Raw genomic sequence first — 16750 nt, 5'->3', positions numbered from 1 at the left:
GTTTTTTGTTTTAATGGCGGCTGGCAACCAGTGTAATAGGCATTATTATGAGAATATTGAAAAGAGTATTGCTATCATTTCTACAGTATAGACTTCCAAATGATCTGAAGTTGGCTTTAATCCACTGATTTCCATTGTCTGGAACTAAAAAATCAGATGTCTGACACTCTGGATCTTTTGAGCTGTCTGTAAATACTTGTATATACCGGGGATATTGAGTCTACTTCTCTTTCTGCTTTTTTTTTTTTACCTTCCAACAGATGCAGATCTACTTGAGGTGTTACATAAACCCATGGTTAGCCTATATTCCAGATTTACAACTATTGGGCATATCTTGATACTTACTTGCATTTCTTCCCTATTTTACTACTCCACTTAAAGCTGCAGTAGGTAACTTTTGTAAAAATGTATTTTTTACATATTTGTTAAACCTGTCATTATGTCCTGACAGTAGAATATGAGACAGATAATCTGTGAAAAAATCAAGCTCCTCTGGCTCCTCCCAGTGGTCCTATTGCCATTTGTAGAAATACACCGCTCCCGGTAAGAACCAACCAATCAGAGTCAGGAGGAGTGTCTTAGCAGTGTCAATCAAGCTCGTGTGCGCGCTGATCACACTCCTGTCATGCACAGCCATAGTGCACAGCGTGTACAGGCATTCAAATTCAAGATTACCAGTGTGCAGCAGCTTTGCTTATGACGGACAAACAATCCAGTTTCGTACGTATAATACCCCATAAAGTGCGTATCATATGCACGCGAAAAACTCATTTTGGCGTATATATTCTACGAGATTACAAACTCGTACTATTGATACGCATTTTCGTGTGATCGGGCTCTATTAAGTCATGATATGCAGTTTTAAGATTTTTTCAGGCGAGAATGTGCTGGTTTAAAGCCCAAATTTGTGGTTCATTGATAAAGATAGCGCCTTTCTAAAAATTTGATCTGACGTTGTCTGAGTTTTGAGATCCAGGCGATCACCGGACTCTCAGCGCTCATGTACCCAGCCGAGAGCAGCCTTACCTCGGCTAATCCTTCTGACGTTTGCCGCTGGCTCCGTTTTGGCTGAGGGCAACGTGACGTTTCATAAATTTATATATGGCTATTTAACTTTTGTATCATACTAAAGCGCTGATTTTGTACGCTTGACTGAATTGTTTGCTTTATTTCTTATTGTATATTTTTATACCTTTTATAATGGCTATTATTGAACATTAAAACTGACATTTAACAAAAAGAGAAGGTTGTGTTTTATGTTAAAGCCTATTTCATTTCATTACAGTGAAGATAATCAGAGTATGCACAAATAGTATTACATTTAATATATTTGAAATGTAAACGAAAAGAGGCAGGGTTGTTTAATATTTCGTTTTGTTATAAATATAAGCAGACATTGCAGATAATTAATCACTCGTTGCCTGAGGCTATTAATATGTTTTTGTTTGTTTCTTTAAATAAAACGAAAAGAGGCAGAGTGGTTTAATAACAAATTTTGTTTTATTCTTGGCTAAAATATACATACAGAGATAACCGGAGAAGCCAGTTATTTGCGTACTGTAACATTAGTTACCGTTATATTATCTTACTAGCTATTTATTTCTTATAGAAATAGTGCATATACTGTACGTCATATAGTTACATTACATGTATTGCAAAATACGTAATGTTTTGAGGACCAAGTTTGTAGTCAAAGTATGGGAAGGCCATAGTCAATGTAAATCATATTGTTGATGTTTCGTCTGTACCAGTGAATGTGCTATAACTGTTTATCCGCCGTCATCGGTCCTGCTTGCTTACTAGCCTGCGCGTTCACGGCAGGCTCCGTTGTGATGGGGGAGGAGCTGTGGAGGGAGGGCTGTAGCGCAGCAGAGAGCAGGGGGGAGTGACCTGTGAGTTGTGCTTGTTCAAATTCTCAGGCTAAGTCAACGTTTTCTAAAAACTCCCTACTGCAGCTTTAAAGCTTATTCTGCACCTTTTATTTTGTTCCCAGTACTCCTGTAAGACCATTTTTGTAAAATGTTCATCTTTATGCCCCTTGAGGTTGATTATTAATTGTTTCCTATTAATTTCTATTGGCATCTCTCCTTACAAGACTTGTAAAGCTGGAATGGGTGTCGTCTTTACTGCTTCACAACACGATTTCAGCTTGAGCTTGGTTTCATAGCTTGGTTTTTGTGGCTGAACCACATACTTGTTATGGGTAGTTGCAGGGAAACAGATGAAGATGATGAATAAAATGACACCATCTTCTAATAATAATATTCCGACGAACAGGCAAACAGGCAGAGCGTCACTCCTTTCCATTTCTTCTAAATTTTGTCTCTTTGTTATTTCTCTCCTCCTCCCTCCTTCCTCACTTCAGTTCCCTGACCCATGTATCTGTACAAATGTTTTTACCAACATTTCTGCTTTGTCCTTATCAAATACTGCTATTTCTCCTTCTGACTCTAGTACTGGATATTCCCACTCTTTCTTATTACCTTCCATTCTCGTTATCATACTCCAGACATCACCTGCTGGAGTTATTCTTCCAATTCCATTGTAAAATCCTTTTAGCTTGCCTTATGGTTCTCCTCACTGCTTGAGCTTGTATAATATTAGATGGTTATAAGTATGTGTTCTCTTAAGAAGTTTAAAAGCCTTATTTCTATCTTTGACAGCTTTAATACACTTGTCTGTCCACCAAGGAACAGCTTGCCTTGTCATTTTTCCTTTAATTTTCAGAATTGATTCTATTATGGCACAAACCTTTTCATTTAGGATGTCAATTTCTTGATTTGAATCAATTACTACCATTCTTTCCTCACAAATTTCCTCAAATTTATCCCAATTTGCTTTTTCAAATATCCATCTTCCTCTTCTTTGTACTAACGTTCCATCTGTCTCAATATCTAACACTGTAACTATTGGGTGATCACTCCCAATGCTCGATTTCCCCCATACTTCCTAATTACACTTACTAGCCAAATTGTTAGAAACTAGTGTCAAATCCAACACAGACTCCATTCCCATATATGAACATCCTTGTTCCCCTCAAATCATTTAAACAAACCAGCTCCCTTTCCTCTATTAAATTACACAATTACAACACTCTTACGATGTACATCGCTCTTTTTGGAAATCATTAAACCCATTGCAAACACTCAATTATTTTGTGCTATTGTTGTTTTCCCTCCAAAATGATGTCACTTCCTGTAGGGAATTTTTCATTTGAAACAGTTAATTATGGGGAAAACCTAAAGAAACACCTGGAATATTTCTTAATGTAGTGGGGTTTATTTAAAATGTAAAATATTTTGATTAAAAAAAAAAAAAAAAAAAAATTGTCCATCCATACATGTTTACACTTGTAATTTTATCCAATATATACTATACATATATGATGGCAAAATGAAAAATTCCCCACCAAAAAATGTTTTAAATGTCAATTTACAAAATAACATGATTTCCCACTTGTGTTTCAGTCCTAATGTCACAGAAACAGAACAGATTCAAAATGATCTTTGAGGACAGTCTGTTCTTGTTTAACACTGTCTTGTTCTGACTTGACTGAACATGATTCTTCTTTCGTAAGGGTGTTATGTTTAGTTCAACCATAAAAACCTATTGTCATTTATTTACGCAGATCTCCCCTGGACACATTGTGAAATTAGGAAATAGAAGAGGAGATATTGCAGAGTCATGTTTTTTTTTTTTTCCTCTTCTTCTTACTTGAAGTCACTATAGTTTTAAAGAAGATCTCTCCTAAATATATTGTCATAAACAGGCATTTTATTGGAATGAACCCATGTAGCCTATACATCTCACAGAACATATTTAACATAATACAGTCTCAGCTTTTTGTTGTCTGTTAACACTCAGCACTGTTTTTTCCCTTATCTGACTGGTTGTCATACTCAGGTGTCCTTCCAATGTTGAAACATGAGGGTGTGGTTATAGAAGGAAGATAATTAACAAGAACTGTGCCTGTTTTATTTGAGCACATTCAGCGCCATCAGCCACAGGACCTGCTGATACAGGTAAGAGATTTCAATGAGCAGTGAACCAAACTATTATTATGTTGTGTTGTTATTATTATGAAGGACAGTGATTACAACGGTTTCAATACAATGATATTGATGACATTGTTGATGTTACAGTTTATTCTGGTTTATAGTTATCAAGGAACCATGTATTTTCTCTGTGTAATTGCTAAAATGTATTTGTGATGATTACATAAACATAACTCTGAGGGTATATGGGTGGAAACATGCTAAAACTATTTTGTTTCCTGGGGGTGGAGATGGGTAGGAGGTAATCTAGGCCACCAAATATTCGGCCATACAAGAAAAGATGGCTTGATTTTTATCTTGCATATGAATGATTTATTTCGCAATCCAGATCCAGTTTGACAGCATTTTCCCAGCAGCATGTACAGACTTAATACAAGCAGGTTTTGCCCAAAGGCATTCCAGCAAAACTCCCTGTGTAAATGGATGTGTGCTAAATGAGTCTTTTAGCAGTAAAATCAAGTTTTTCTACGACATATATGAAGGTTTTCATTCATCTTGATAATTAAAATGTCAGGTAGTTTAGAAAAAGCTATGTGACTTTATGGCTTTACAACTATGTAGATATTTCGAAACTTATCCATGTGATTATATGAGTTGGCTAATGGTGGGGATTTCCTGTAAACACACCAGGTGACCCATATTACATTTTATGTGCTGCTGGTAATTTCTATTTCAAGACACTCCTGTTTTGAATACATTTCACATGCATTTATTGATATAAAAAAAAATGACTGGCATGACTGACATTTCTGCCAGATTTGATGGCAAACACAGATAGATAGATAGATAGATAGATAGATAGATAGATAGATAGATAGATAGATAGATAGATAGATAGATAGATAGATAGATAGATAGATAGATAGATAGATAGATAGATAGATAGATAGATAGATAGATAGATCCTGGAACAACATTCCAATCAACCAATCAGATTTGAGGGACAAGTTTATAGTTTATGTCACGTTTAGGCTTACAACCAGGGTTAGGTACTTCTACATCAGTGTTATTCACCTATCATTTCCCTCTGATTTTAGAGATAACTTCTGGATGGGGACCGGGGTTAGGTTTAGGGATAGGATATGGTTAGGACTACATTTTCAGACCAGAATGTTGCTCCAGGATCAACAAAATATGTTGACCCTGGAACGCATCTAACTCAGCAAAAGGCTTGTAGGCTAAAGTCTTGTGGGAATGTGATAATATATCTTGGTCACGAGATCATTTTGTTGAAAGTAACGACATCTTTATGTTGTGGCCATGTGATGTGAAGTTGTGGCCTTGAAATCGAGAGAATATAAAACATTGTTATCCACTCCACAGCCTTTCAAATCCATTCACTGAGCTTGTCTTTTTTAATTTAATATTTTATTATTATATATACAGTGCCCTCCATAATTGATTTGTGTTAAACAGCCAATCTGTACTTCTGTCTCATATTATAAAATGAAATATAAATTCCCGTAAGTGCACTTACAGAAAGAGAGTCATTTAGAATCTTTATTGGCATAACTTTAGGACATTTACAGTATTTACAAAACATATGGTACTGCACATAGGCCTGTTAGATCATACAGAATGCTAATCGAGTAAAGAGATAATGAGATCAAGCTGAAACTAAAACAAATATACTCTGCAAAAACAGATTTCGTGGCAATGACTTCATATCACTTGGCCACAACATAAAGATTACCTTGTCAAAATGATCTTGACAAAACTGACTGTGTCCGAAAGCTTAAAACTGCTGCCTTCGGAGGACGTATTCCCTGGTAGGAAGGCATCAAGGCATTCAATGTTAGCATCACTTCCTGTCTCCTGAGATACCAATCAATTTCTTAAGCCAGCATAGATGTATACTTCACTTCCTTTGACAGGCAATCCCACAATAATGCGTGTTCCAATAAAGATGGCATCTGAAAGTTGCGGATGGTGGTCAGTTTGTGTGTAAATGTACATTTTTGACCAACATTTCCCACTTTTGATTTCTTGCAAGAAATTACTATTGTAGTAATTAAATATTTGCATTGTTAACAACACCAAAGCTCGCTCTGTTTTGTTAAACTGTCACACTTCCTTACTTCGTGCGCAAACGCTATCTGCTAAATCATTGTCTGATAAGACAGTGAGGCAACAGGTCAGCTGCTTAAGCTTTTGGATGCAGCTAGTCAACCAAATATGTCCCCTCCAGTCACCGTAATAAACATTTGAGTTTGGAGGGTTTACAGCAGGGGTCCCCAACCCTGTTCCTGGAGATCTACCTTCCTGCAGAGTTCAGCTCCAGCCCTGCTCAACACACCTGTCTGTAATAAGTGCTCCTTAAGATCTTAATTAGCTGATTCAGGTGTGATTCAGGGTTGGAGCTAAACTTAGCAGGTAGGTAGATCTCCAGGAACAGGGTTGGCCACCCCTGGTTCACAGCAGTGTTAATTTCGTTGACGAATAATTTTCGTCATAATTTTCGTCAACGACATTTTTTCACGGACGAAAACGAGACGATGACTAAATGAAAATGCGTTTTGAATGACTAAAATCTACTCTAATTTTCGTCAACGAATAAAAACGAGACGAAAATGAAAGAGAGGGATGATTTGGGAAGATATCCAGTCAGGACTGCTGTCCTGTGTGGAAGATGCGGACATTTGAATTGTAATGTGCTGATCTAACCGCGGGAAATGCGGCGCTGTTGCGCGCTCTACAGGCTCGCGCAGCAGCACATCTGACTGCTTCACAATTAATGAATAGCGCACATTTATGCCACGCTATTGCTTATAAGCTAATGTTGATGAATTATGACAATGTTTACTACACGATGTTTATATGGTAGTATGTTTTAGACGGTTGTAAGAATGCATATTTTATCTCCCTCATGAACAGCCTGCTACAGTGCAGACTGCAGACATTTCAGAATAAGAGTCACGGTGTATTTTGGGATGGTTTATAATGATTTTTTCCTGGTCATTGTTATTTTGTTTACACAATAAACTGTAGTTTAATTTCTATTCAATTCATAGTAAACTACTGTGTCTTCTGTCACAGGAAGGAAAGACTAAGAACATTATTTGACACAATCAATATATTTTACAAGCTTAACAAAACCTAAAACCAAAGAAATCTTCATTACTTGAAGTAAACGTTAACTGAAATAAAAAATAAATATATAAAAAAATGTAAAGTCTAAGCTTTAGCTTAACCTGAGGTATTAAAATAACAAACATAAATAAAAACTTATAGACATTTAAAAGCAAATACTAAAATACATAAACAAAAAAAATTACTAAAACTTTTAACTAAAATTACAATGAAAACAGAAAAACTAAAAATCAAATCTAATAAAAATTTTAAACAAAAACTACAATGGTACCTCAATGATAAGTGTGCCAATCCCTGAAAAGTACTGAATTTTGTTCTTTCGTGTCTTTTTGCACTTGAACGGTCAAAAAACGTCCGCTTTGAGCAAAGTACAGTTGGGTGAACATAAACAGTTTGGGGAATATGTAGGCCTACCTATATCAGTGCATAGGATCATTGTTAGAGAAATGCTTAATGCATTACAATTTAACTAAATTAAATTTTAGTCGACTAAAATCTTATGATATTTAGTCGACTAAAACTAGACTAAAACTAAAACAATTTCCGATGACTAAAATATGACTAAAACTAAATGGCATTTTAGTCAAAAGACTATGACTAAGACTAAATTCAAATTTGCTGTCAAAATTAACACTGGTTCACAGTTTCTCATACTTCTATGTACTAACAGCATCACTAGATGGCATACTCCACACAAACACTAGCTGCAGGCTGCTTCGGGAAAGTATACAAGGAGAAGTATGGAGACGCATGGGCTGCTGTGAAGAGAGTTCCTCTCAGCCACATCAGCAGATCACAGCTGGAGAGAGAATGCAAAGTCTATCAGTATGTATATTTAATATTTGTTGATTTTAAACAATTGAGCTTGTAATTGTAAACATGAAACACACTTTTTTTAAAATTCCAGTAATGCTCGGCATCCCAATGTGGTAAAGCTTCTCGGTGATCCTTGGCTGAAAGACTCCAAGTGGAATATTCCTTTGGAGTTCATCTTTGGGGAAGATCTTGAGACGACCATCTTCAAAGTTCAGCTTTCTAAAATACAGGTAAAGATGTGTGAAACAGCTCAGAAATTAAAATTCTCTTATACTTTTACTCATCCTTATAAAAGTGAAAGTGACATGTGAAGGAAATTGTTAGTATTCCAGTTAGTGCACAAACATCAGGAGTAGTGAACAAACACACACATGTAAACCGTGGACACACATACACAGAGCAGTTGGCAGCCAACCATGCTGTGGTTCCCGGAGAGCAATTGGGGGTTAGGTGCCTTGCTCAATGGCATCTCAGTCATTTCCTTTATAAGAGTATAAATGATTTAATCATTTTTAAACACTCGTTAGGCAATTTACTTCCACTTTTAGAACATTTTCTTAATTTTTATTGAAAATAAATGCCTTTCTTATGTGATGGGAAAAGGGAGAATAGCGAGCTCGGCAGATTCCAACCCAGTCAATCACATCACAAGTTAATTCTACGCACCCAACACACTAGTGCCTACACCACTGCAGCCACAGGAACGTGTGTCAATTTTAACCTGATCTGACATTGTTGGGCGGAGTTACTGTAAATTTGCACAGTAATAGACACTCCGAATAATCTTGTTTTCCATTTGCATTATTTTTATTACCACACTGGCAGATATTGATCATTTTACTTAAGTAAAATGCACTTAATTTAGATCCCCCCCAGGAAACAAGACTAAATATCTTATATCATTTTATTATATGCAAAATCCATCTTGATTTAAGAATTTTTAGATATTTGTACTTGAAATAGGACAAAAAATACTTTTGCAGTGTGAATGAATGAGTGAACTATTTAAACATCACTTGCACTTTAAAAAGCGGGAGGAGACCGAAGGAAACTCTGGGTTTACTGAAGAAAACCTGCTCCTGACCAGGTTAGGTTCGTAGAGTAAGTTACCATGGTAACTGACACTGAATATATGTTACCTCTCTTTCAGAAAAGGGCTTGACTTAACCTGCTTTCTCGGGTTTGACATACCTCCCATTCTGAAACGGAAAACCCAGAGTTTCCCTCATTTCAGGGTTAACATACTCAGAGTTCTCACTTAAACTCCTTTCTGAAACGGGCCCCAGTTTGACTCTCTAAAACATATATCAGGAGTTGTACTGGGGTCTTTGTATATTTGATCATTATTTCATGAGGATAAAATGAGTGGCATGAGGATGAGTAATTGATGACAAACTTTGCATTGTTGGCTATTCCTTTAATAAAAGAGCATTATAAAAACTGCATGCTTGATTTCTGTTTAGTTTATGCATTAGTGGTGCAAAAATGCAACAATGTCTTTTTGCGTGTTCTTCAGCTGACGCCGGCAGTGAGAGCCACAATCATCACTGGTATGTGTGAAGGTTTACTTTATCTGCACAGTAAAGACATCGTCCACCAAGACCTCAAACCTGACAACATCATGGTGAGCACAAACGTTCATCAGTGGGCCAAGAAAATTGTTGGTCAGAGGTTACTTTTTCTTTTAAAACATAGTAAAGTTCTCAACTAGGCTTCATTTATGTATCAACTTTGTCTTGAATGATGCTCGGAAAGTTCCATTGAAGAATTCAGTGAGCAATGATATTGAAATCTGTGACTTTTGTTTACAGACTTTATGCTCAAAAGTCTCAAATGTTTCTCCATGTGGTCTCATAAACATTGTGATATAGACCAAATAGTTCAATAGGTTTCATTTGATCTGTTTCTTTAATAGAACATAAGCAAAGAAACTGACTTCTCTCATCCCATTCCAGGTGGAGCATCAAACCCATCGTGCCGTGATCATTGATTTGGGACTGGCTAAATTCTCTAGAAATGGACTCAGCTCTGCAGTAAACTTGGGCAATGAAGCGTACTCGGCTCCAGAGATCCTGCAGATGAATGGAGTTCGTGACAAGCGATCAGACGTTTGGGCCATGGGTAAAATCATAGCTGAACTCTGCGCCAGGGTCAGGTTACCCACCCAATCTGTGTCGGCCATCAAGATTCGTGAAACTCTCAAAGACCAGCCATACTCTATTGCAGTGTCCAAGATGGTGGAAGTCAATCCCAATAACAGAACTACTATGGCTGGAGTCATCGCAGACATCAGGAGAGCTGGTTCAGTTTATCACACAGACATCAGACCAAGAGACATCCCGAGAGACATTACAAGAGACCTACCAAGAGACATGCCAAGAGACTTCCAAAGGGACATCCCAAGGGACATCCCAAGAGAGAACCCGAGAGACTTCCCAAGAGACTTCCAAAGGGACATTACAAGAGACATCACAGTGGCACATGGAAATGAAATCAGGCTAAATCCAATGTTGTGTCCACCAGCAGCTCCTGTTAATATGATGGAGGGGAGAAGATCTCCTTTGTTATATTATCGACAGGATCCACCTCCACAAAGAGAGATGGGAAAGGCATTAGTCCCGGTTAAAGGTCAGGCTTTAAACAATCAGCTGTCCCTGATGTCATTTCCTTGCCCTCTCCCAGAAACCGGAAAAGTGACGCAGGAACGCTACATCGAGGGGAAAGGAGCTCTAGAATATAAAGAGATCATCACGAAGGGAGGGAGAATCGTTAAATATGAGAAAGTGCAAATAACCAAAGAGTCTTAAAAATAACACTTGTGGTCTGAAAAAGAGTTGTTGAGTTGTTATATTGATTTTACGTTAGTGATGTTTTTTAAAGAAAGCACTGGTTGGTGACACTGGTTTTTGACATTGTTAATATCCTGTTTATGTTCATTCAGCAATGATTTTGGCTTGTTTGCCAAAAATGTAAAGTACAAACACTTAAAAAAAAAAAAAAAAACTTTTTGTATATTTTAAAACTTTTTCCTATGTCTAATAATTTGTAGTATATCACACAATGTATTGAGGATGCTGAAATTGGTGTGTTGGAATAAATGACGAATACACTACTCAAAATCTACCAATACTGACAAGACTTGAAAAGATGTGAAAACGCATGTGTTATATTTATAGAACCAAACAGCAGGGGCCTGTACCGTGATGGTAGTTGAACAAATTCTGAGTTTCAGAGTAGGTTTAGAGTTGACAAATCCATATAAATCCAACATGGTTTAGATCAGGTTCACAATGCTCGGTATAAAGTTTCTCTGTGCAATTAATCTTTGCAATTAATTCTGAAGCACATGTACGAAAGTGTGACGTGTGGCAAACAGCCAATCACATGGCGTCAGTTTGATTCACTTCTTGCGAGAGCCGGCTGCTGAAGATTAAGAGATCATTATGAAAAATGTCATGAAATTAAATGCATCTACAAGGAAGGAATAACATGAGCAAAAGATGAGCAATCTCTAAATTTCTTTCACTCTAAACTGCTTTAATCTGGAGCAAGAGATACAGGGGGAGTAGCTTTATTGCATCAGATATGTGTCACTTTACTCACAGCTGGTGTAGTTTGGGTTTGTCATCTCTAACCCAGAATAAAACCTGTGCGAGTGAGTGGAGGCGGGGCTAATTAGCATATTCATAGATCCACGTATAATTAATGAAGCAAGGGTGTAGAGTTACATTCAAGCTATTTTAAGGTATGAAGTTTTTTTTTCCCACAGGAAAACATGTTTAAATGCGTCATTTTGGTGATCAAAGATGAATTTTAATGGATAAAATTACTGACTACAGAGGGACTTTAAGTGGTATTCAGATGTGTGTTATATAATTAATAGATGTGTGATATATAATTAATGTAACTAAATTTGTTATATAGTTATAGTTGTATATACAATATTATGTTATACTATGGTATATATATAGTATATATATTATATAAAATATATAATATAGTATATCACATTAAAAGATTGAAAAAATAATTGCACAATGTGGTGATGTGCAATAGGTTATGTAAATTGCCATCGCTCTGTTCAGAATGTCTTGTGTGTTAACCGGATGCTGCATTCACGCAACCTCGTAATTACTGTAATCTTTAGATGACAACACGTGACGTTATATTCGGAGCTGTTCAAGTCCTCTGACTGGGAATTATACGTTTCTATGGCACCACTATCAACGCCGAATCTACAGTGATCAGGTGGTACAGCGGCCTCGTGGTACATGTGGGAGCTTTTAGAAAACTCCCAGCTTACAAGCTGTAATTACGAGCTCTAAGAGGACGTGAACGCTTTTTAGGTGCTAGAGTCTCGTAGTTACAATTACATATTTTTCTGGTCATGCAAACACCTCAGCCTGTTTGTATTATGTAGAAAAAAATCCTGGAACAATTTTCTGTCCCAAACTCTTGAATTTCAGTAGAAGCCTTGCATGTCAGTACTTTCAGTTTCATTCTGAATGCATTTACTTTGATATTATTGATAGAGGGAGGAGATGTTATTCCTTAGCCATAAGATTTCAGTCTCTGCTGAAGGTAATTAGCTTTCACTGGTTTGAAGAGGTGCTTGAGGACTGGACAAAGACTGTGAGTAAATATAATGTTCATAAAACATGTCTTGTTATAAATAAATGTAAAATAGGCTACTTGAGATTTTTTAATCTTTAATGAAATGAAACTAAATAATATATATATCTATGTCTATATACAAATACATATCTAAATAAATAATCATTACAGACATCTCCAATAATGAACCATCAGCTAAGCAAATGTTATTTCAAGAAAGAAGAACCTCATTTACAGGTAAGGGTGTCTGAAATATGCTAAAATGTTTATTTATAAACACTGAATTCGATGAACTGAAAAAAAATCACAAATGAGATAGTAGAAAGGTTTAAAAAATACTCCAGCCGTCATGTTAATATAGATGCTCAGTAGCTATCTGTATCTAAAATCCAATAATGCCATAAGATTTACTTATAAAGCATATATATGTAGACGGTGTATGAAACCATCACCTGTTTTTCTCATCCTCCATTTAGATGAGCAACGCATTGCTTCCATCATACCATAACAATACTGTCCAGATAGCCATGCACAAGCCAAGAAATGGTGTAATGACTCACTACCGCAACAATATGCAGGATGGCATTCAAACATATTCTATGGAAATCCGGAAGGAGGGCAGAACTGTCGCCCGTGAAGAAGTCAATATTTATTCAACAAATTAAAAGTCAGACTTTTTATTTTTTAATGGAACTAGATTACAGTGTTCCATTTGAAATAGAAAGAATATACAATTTTGGTGGGTCTCTTTTAATATAATCTAGTTGATTTTTGTTATCAATATGAATCATTAATATAGAATGTAAAATGTGACATCTAAGATTTAAAAATAAATAAATAAATAAAAACCCTAAGAAACGCTGAACTGCTTCAAGATTATACAATGTTAGCAGACAAAACATGCTGTTAATCTTCAATAATTTTTTCTATTTTGTGAACAATTTGAAGTGAAACTGAATAAATGGATAAATCAAACTAATTTGTGTATTTGTTTATTTTAAATCCTGAATGAAAGACTTGCACCATTTATAGATCCCACTTTACATGTCAAACATTTAAATTATATGGGTTTGGTCTCTATGCGGCCAACATAGTTGTAACTTAAATTAGCACTGCAACAGCCGAGTTGGGAGGTTCACCCTCAGGCCCGACCCGCTGACTCAGGCCTGGGGTATGATTTGGCATTTGGTCAGTTGTTTGTCAATTGTTTGTAGGGCGACAAGAAGATCACTTTCAGATATGATTCCAAAGTTCTTAACCTTATTATTGACTTGATAAACAGTCAAGATATGGAGCTATAGAGTTTCTCTAACCGTCATTACCAGTAACAAGTAATTCAGTCTTATCTTTATTAAGGTGTATAACATTTTAAAACTATCTATGCAGTCCATTCGTCAGGATTATGTTACGTTTAGTTTTTATTTAGGCCTTGTGTTTCCTTTCAGTTTTGTTCTTGTTTGCATTAGTTATTAATTAGTTTCACCTGTGTCAAGTTTAGTTGCCTTTGTTTGTCTCCTGTTTATATAACCTTGTGTCTCTGGCCCCATCCACACGGAGACGAGTTTAGCTGTATACACAAAACTTTTGTATCGTATAAGCGTTTCGTCCAGACGGAACTGGCGTTTTCAGAAGGTGAAACCGCAATTTTTTGAAACCGGGTCCCAGAGTGGATGAATCTGAAAACGATGCCCTTTGTGTTTTCGTGTGGACAGCCAATCTGTATATTTTGTGAAACATTGATGTCATCACCCCACGTGTCGACCCTAGTCAGACACCGCTAACAGCACAAAACAGCAACAACAACAACAATAGTGTACTACGTGCTTGTAGTGGGGTAATACTTGAGCTTGTGTTAACTTATTTCAGCTATTTAACCAAAAACCTGTTGACTTTGGGACAATGGAACTGGAAGTGCAACAACAAACATAGTCTTTTTAAAAGCACATAGATAATTTAGAATGATAAAAATGTACATTTTTTTTTACTGGAAAAACCCTATTCAACTGTGATATCAGCCAAAAACAACAACAACAACAACATTGTGTAACCCTGGAAAATTGGCTTAAGACATCATGATGTGAGCACAGGAGCAGATTCTGAATTCTGTCACAGTACAATAAAATAGTAAAAAAATATATATTCCTGATAAAACTTAGCTATTTATAGAATGGTAATTATTTTTATGATAAAATGTTATGCTGCTCAAATATCTTGCAAAAAACATTTTTAATAAAATTTCGAAGTGCTGTTCAGATTTCAGTCATTAGTTGACAATTGTTTTAGAGCATGTGCTATATTACAATTTTACCTGTTTCATTTCTCGGAAAAGAAACCCTTTAATTTAAGCTGTTCAGAGATATAAGCACATAAAATCTTATTTTATCTCTTGCCTAATGGTTAAAATTTAACATGAATGACAGATGCACAAGATTTTATTTCTGTGAGGAGCGTCCTTGTATGTTACTGCATTAATCATGTACAATAAACTTACATGAAACTGTCTGCCATTGTCAAAAATAATCTAATAATTGAAAATAGAAAATACAGTTTGTAAAAACAATTTCTAAAAATAATGTATTGCATTGATAAGTTCATGGTTTAAGTTCAAGTTTCACAGTTACAGAGACAGTAAAAGACTGTTTCTGTAAAAGCTTTCAGTTTCTTTCTTAGCTGCACTAGGAACATTGTATGCTGACATTTTTACAGAGATCTCCGTGCAACACAAGTAAAGTCGGTTTGCCTTTACTTCCTTAATCTTTATTTAAAAGGACCAACTGTGTCTAATGTGCTGGGAAAAAAGAGTCAGACTCAATAGTTTCTGTTGTAACATTGAGTTCTTCTAAGTTATCTGGTATGCTAAGGGGATGAAACTGATCAGGAAGATTATTTATAAAGCAATCTTTAGTGGTAGAAGTGATAGTTCTACCATATTTGTAACAAATGGGCACAAATGGGCGTAAATGCATTTGCTATTTAAACAACGTGGCACAGAATGTGAAAATGATAACTGCGTCGAGTTGAAACTATTGCAAAAAAATACGCATCCCGGTGCCGCATTGTGCTCAATATATGATAGGGCCCTCAATGTTTAAGGAATTATGGGAACAAATGTGATAACAGAGGCTTCTGGTGGTGGAAAAGCAAATTAATGATGGAGCATGATTGTGTTACTATTTTAGGCTCAGGAATCACCTCTTTGTAATTTATTCAGAATCGTATAATGCTTGATGTGATAGTTACAGATAGTTACTGAGGATAACTATGAACACAAACACCAGCGATCCAAAAAAAAAAAAGGTTTGACGAAACAATGGGGGTGGAGGATCTTTGGAGATAATTGGCCTGAGGTCTTTGCAAGTCATAATCCGCCCTGGTTGATCCTGCCAATAATATGTGCTTGTGCTGCATAACATGAGAATGAACTTCAGTGGTTCTTGCATGTCAAGCAAACATACTTGAGCTTCCATTTACCACAACTGATGTGTGAGTTGATGAATGTTTATATGTGAATAAAAGCCTAAATTCAATCTGGCTTCTGGTAGTTTGCATAGGTTGTCTATGGAGGGACAGAAAGCTCTCAGATTTCATTAAAAAGATCTTCATTTGTGTTGCGAAGATGAAAGAAAGACTTACTGGTTTGGAACGACATGAGGGTGAGTGATTAATGACAGAATTTTGGAATTAACCCTTTATAAGCCTTTCTCTTGCAAGACCATTCTTCCAAAAAATAACTAGAAGTTGTCTGTCCTCCTATAGTTTCTTTCCCCCTCTCTCCACTTCTGCTGTTTTTGATAACACAATAAACCCTTCTTTAGATGCAGCACTCCATATGCTGAATTTGACCGACAACGCTGACTACAAGACCACACCACCTTCCCTTTTGATAGGGGGGATCGCTAACATGGGAGGGCACACGCTGCCAGCAAATAAAGAACATTTCTATTATAGATTTTATAGATTATCAATATATCTTTGTGGGCCCACCTCCATTAGGGCCTCTGTTACTCAGTTCCACTATTTCCACTTGCCTGTCCGACTCTCCTGCTTGTCCCAATAAGCCACGCAGGTGCACATGGCTGATACAGAAACTGAAACTCGGCAGGAATGAGCGAATAGAAGTGGTTGATTATTTCACTCTTTGTTCATATTATGTAATATTTTATGACTTTTCATAT

The 16750-nt window shown here is 36.3% G+C and overlaps 1 protein-coding gene and 1 long non-coding RNA gene across 2 annotated transcripts; both read left to right on the top strand.

Annotated features, from left to right (window-relative positions):
- Positions 1-537: 537 nt before the first annotated feature.
- On the top strand, positions 538-11084 carry LOC125243988 (CBL-interacting serine/threonine-protein kinase 25-like). The gene is made up of 6 exons (XM_048153885.1): positions 538-720; positions 3904-4022; positions 7816-7970; positions 8053-8191; positions 9478-9585; positions 9917-11084. The coding sequence occupies exons 3-6, from the start codon at positions 7825-7827 to the stop codon at positions 10766-10768; spliced, it is 1245 nt and encodes a 414-aa protein (XP_048009842.1). The 5' UTR covers positions 538-720; positions 3904-4022; positions 7816-7824; the 3' UTR covers positions 10769-11084.
- Positions 11085-11836: 752 nt separating this feature from the next.
- LOC125243989 lies at positions 11837-14157 on the top strand. Its single transcript, XR_007179202.1, has 3 exons — positions 11837-12593; positions 12747-12812; positions 13052-14157. It is a non-coding gene; the product is annotated as an uncharacterized LOC125243989 (long non-coding RNA).
- Positions 14158-16750: the final 2593 nt, after the last annotated feature.

This window comes from Megalobrama amblycephala, linkage group LG13 (genome assembly GCF_018812025.1).
Source record: "Megalobrama amblycephala isolate DHTTF-2021 linkage group LG13, ASM1881202v1, whole genome shotgun sequence".
Taxonomy (NCBI): Eukaryota; Metazoa; Chordata; class Actinopteri; order Cypriniformes; family Xenocyprididae; genus Megalobrama; species Megalobrama amblycephala.
The sequence above is the reverse complement of the archived record's forward strand: the minus strand, read 5'-3'. Positions and strand labels throughout refer to the sequence as shown.

Coding starts and splice junctions, on each gene's coding strand:
- LOC125243988 (XM_048153885.1), top strand. CDS start 7,825: ATGGCATACTCCACACAAACACTAGCTGCAGGCTGCTTCGGGAAAGTA. Junction 7,971..8,052: donor AGAGAATGCAAAGTCTATCA/GTATGTATATTT, acceptor TTAAAATTCCAG/TAATGCTCGGCATCCCAATG. Junction 8,192..9,477: donor TTCAGCTTTCTAAAATACAG/GTAAAGATGTGT, acceptor CGTGTTCTTCAG/CTGACGCCGGCAGTGAGAGC.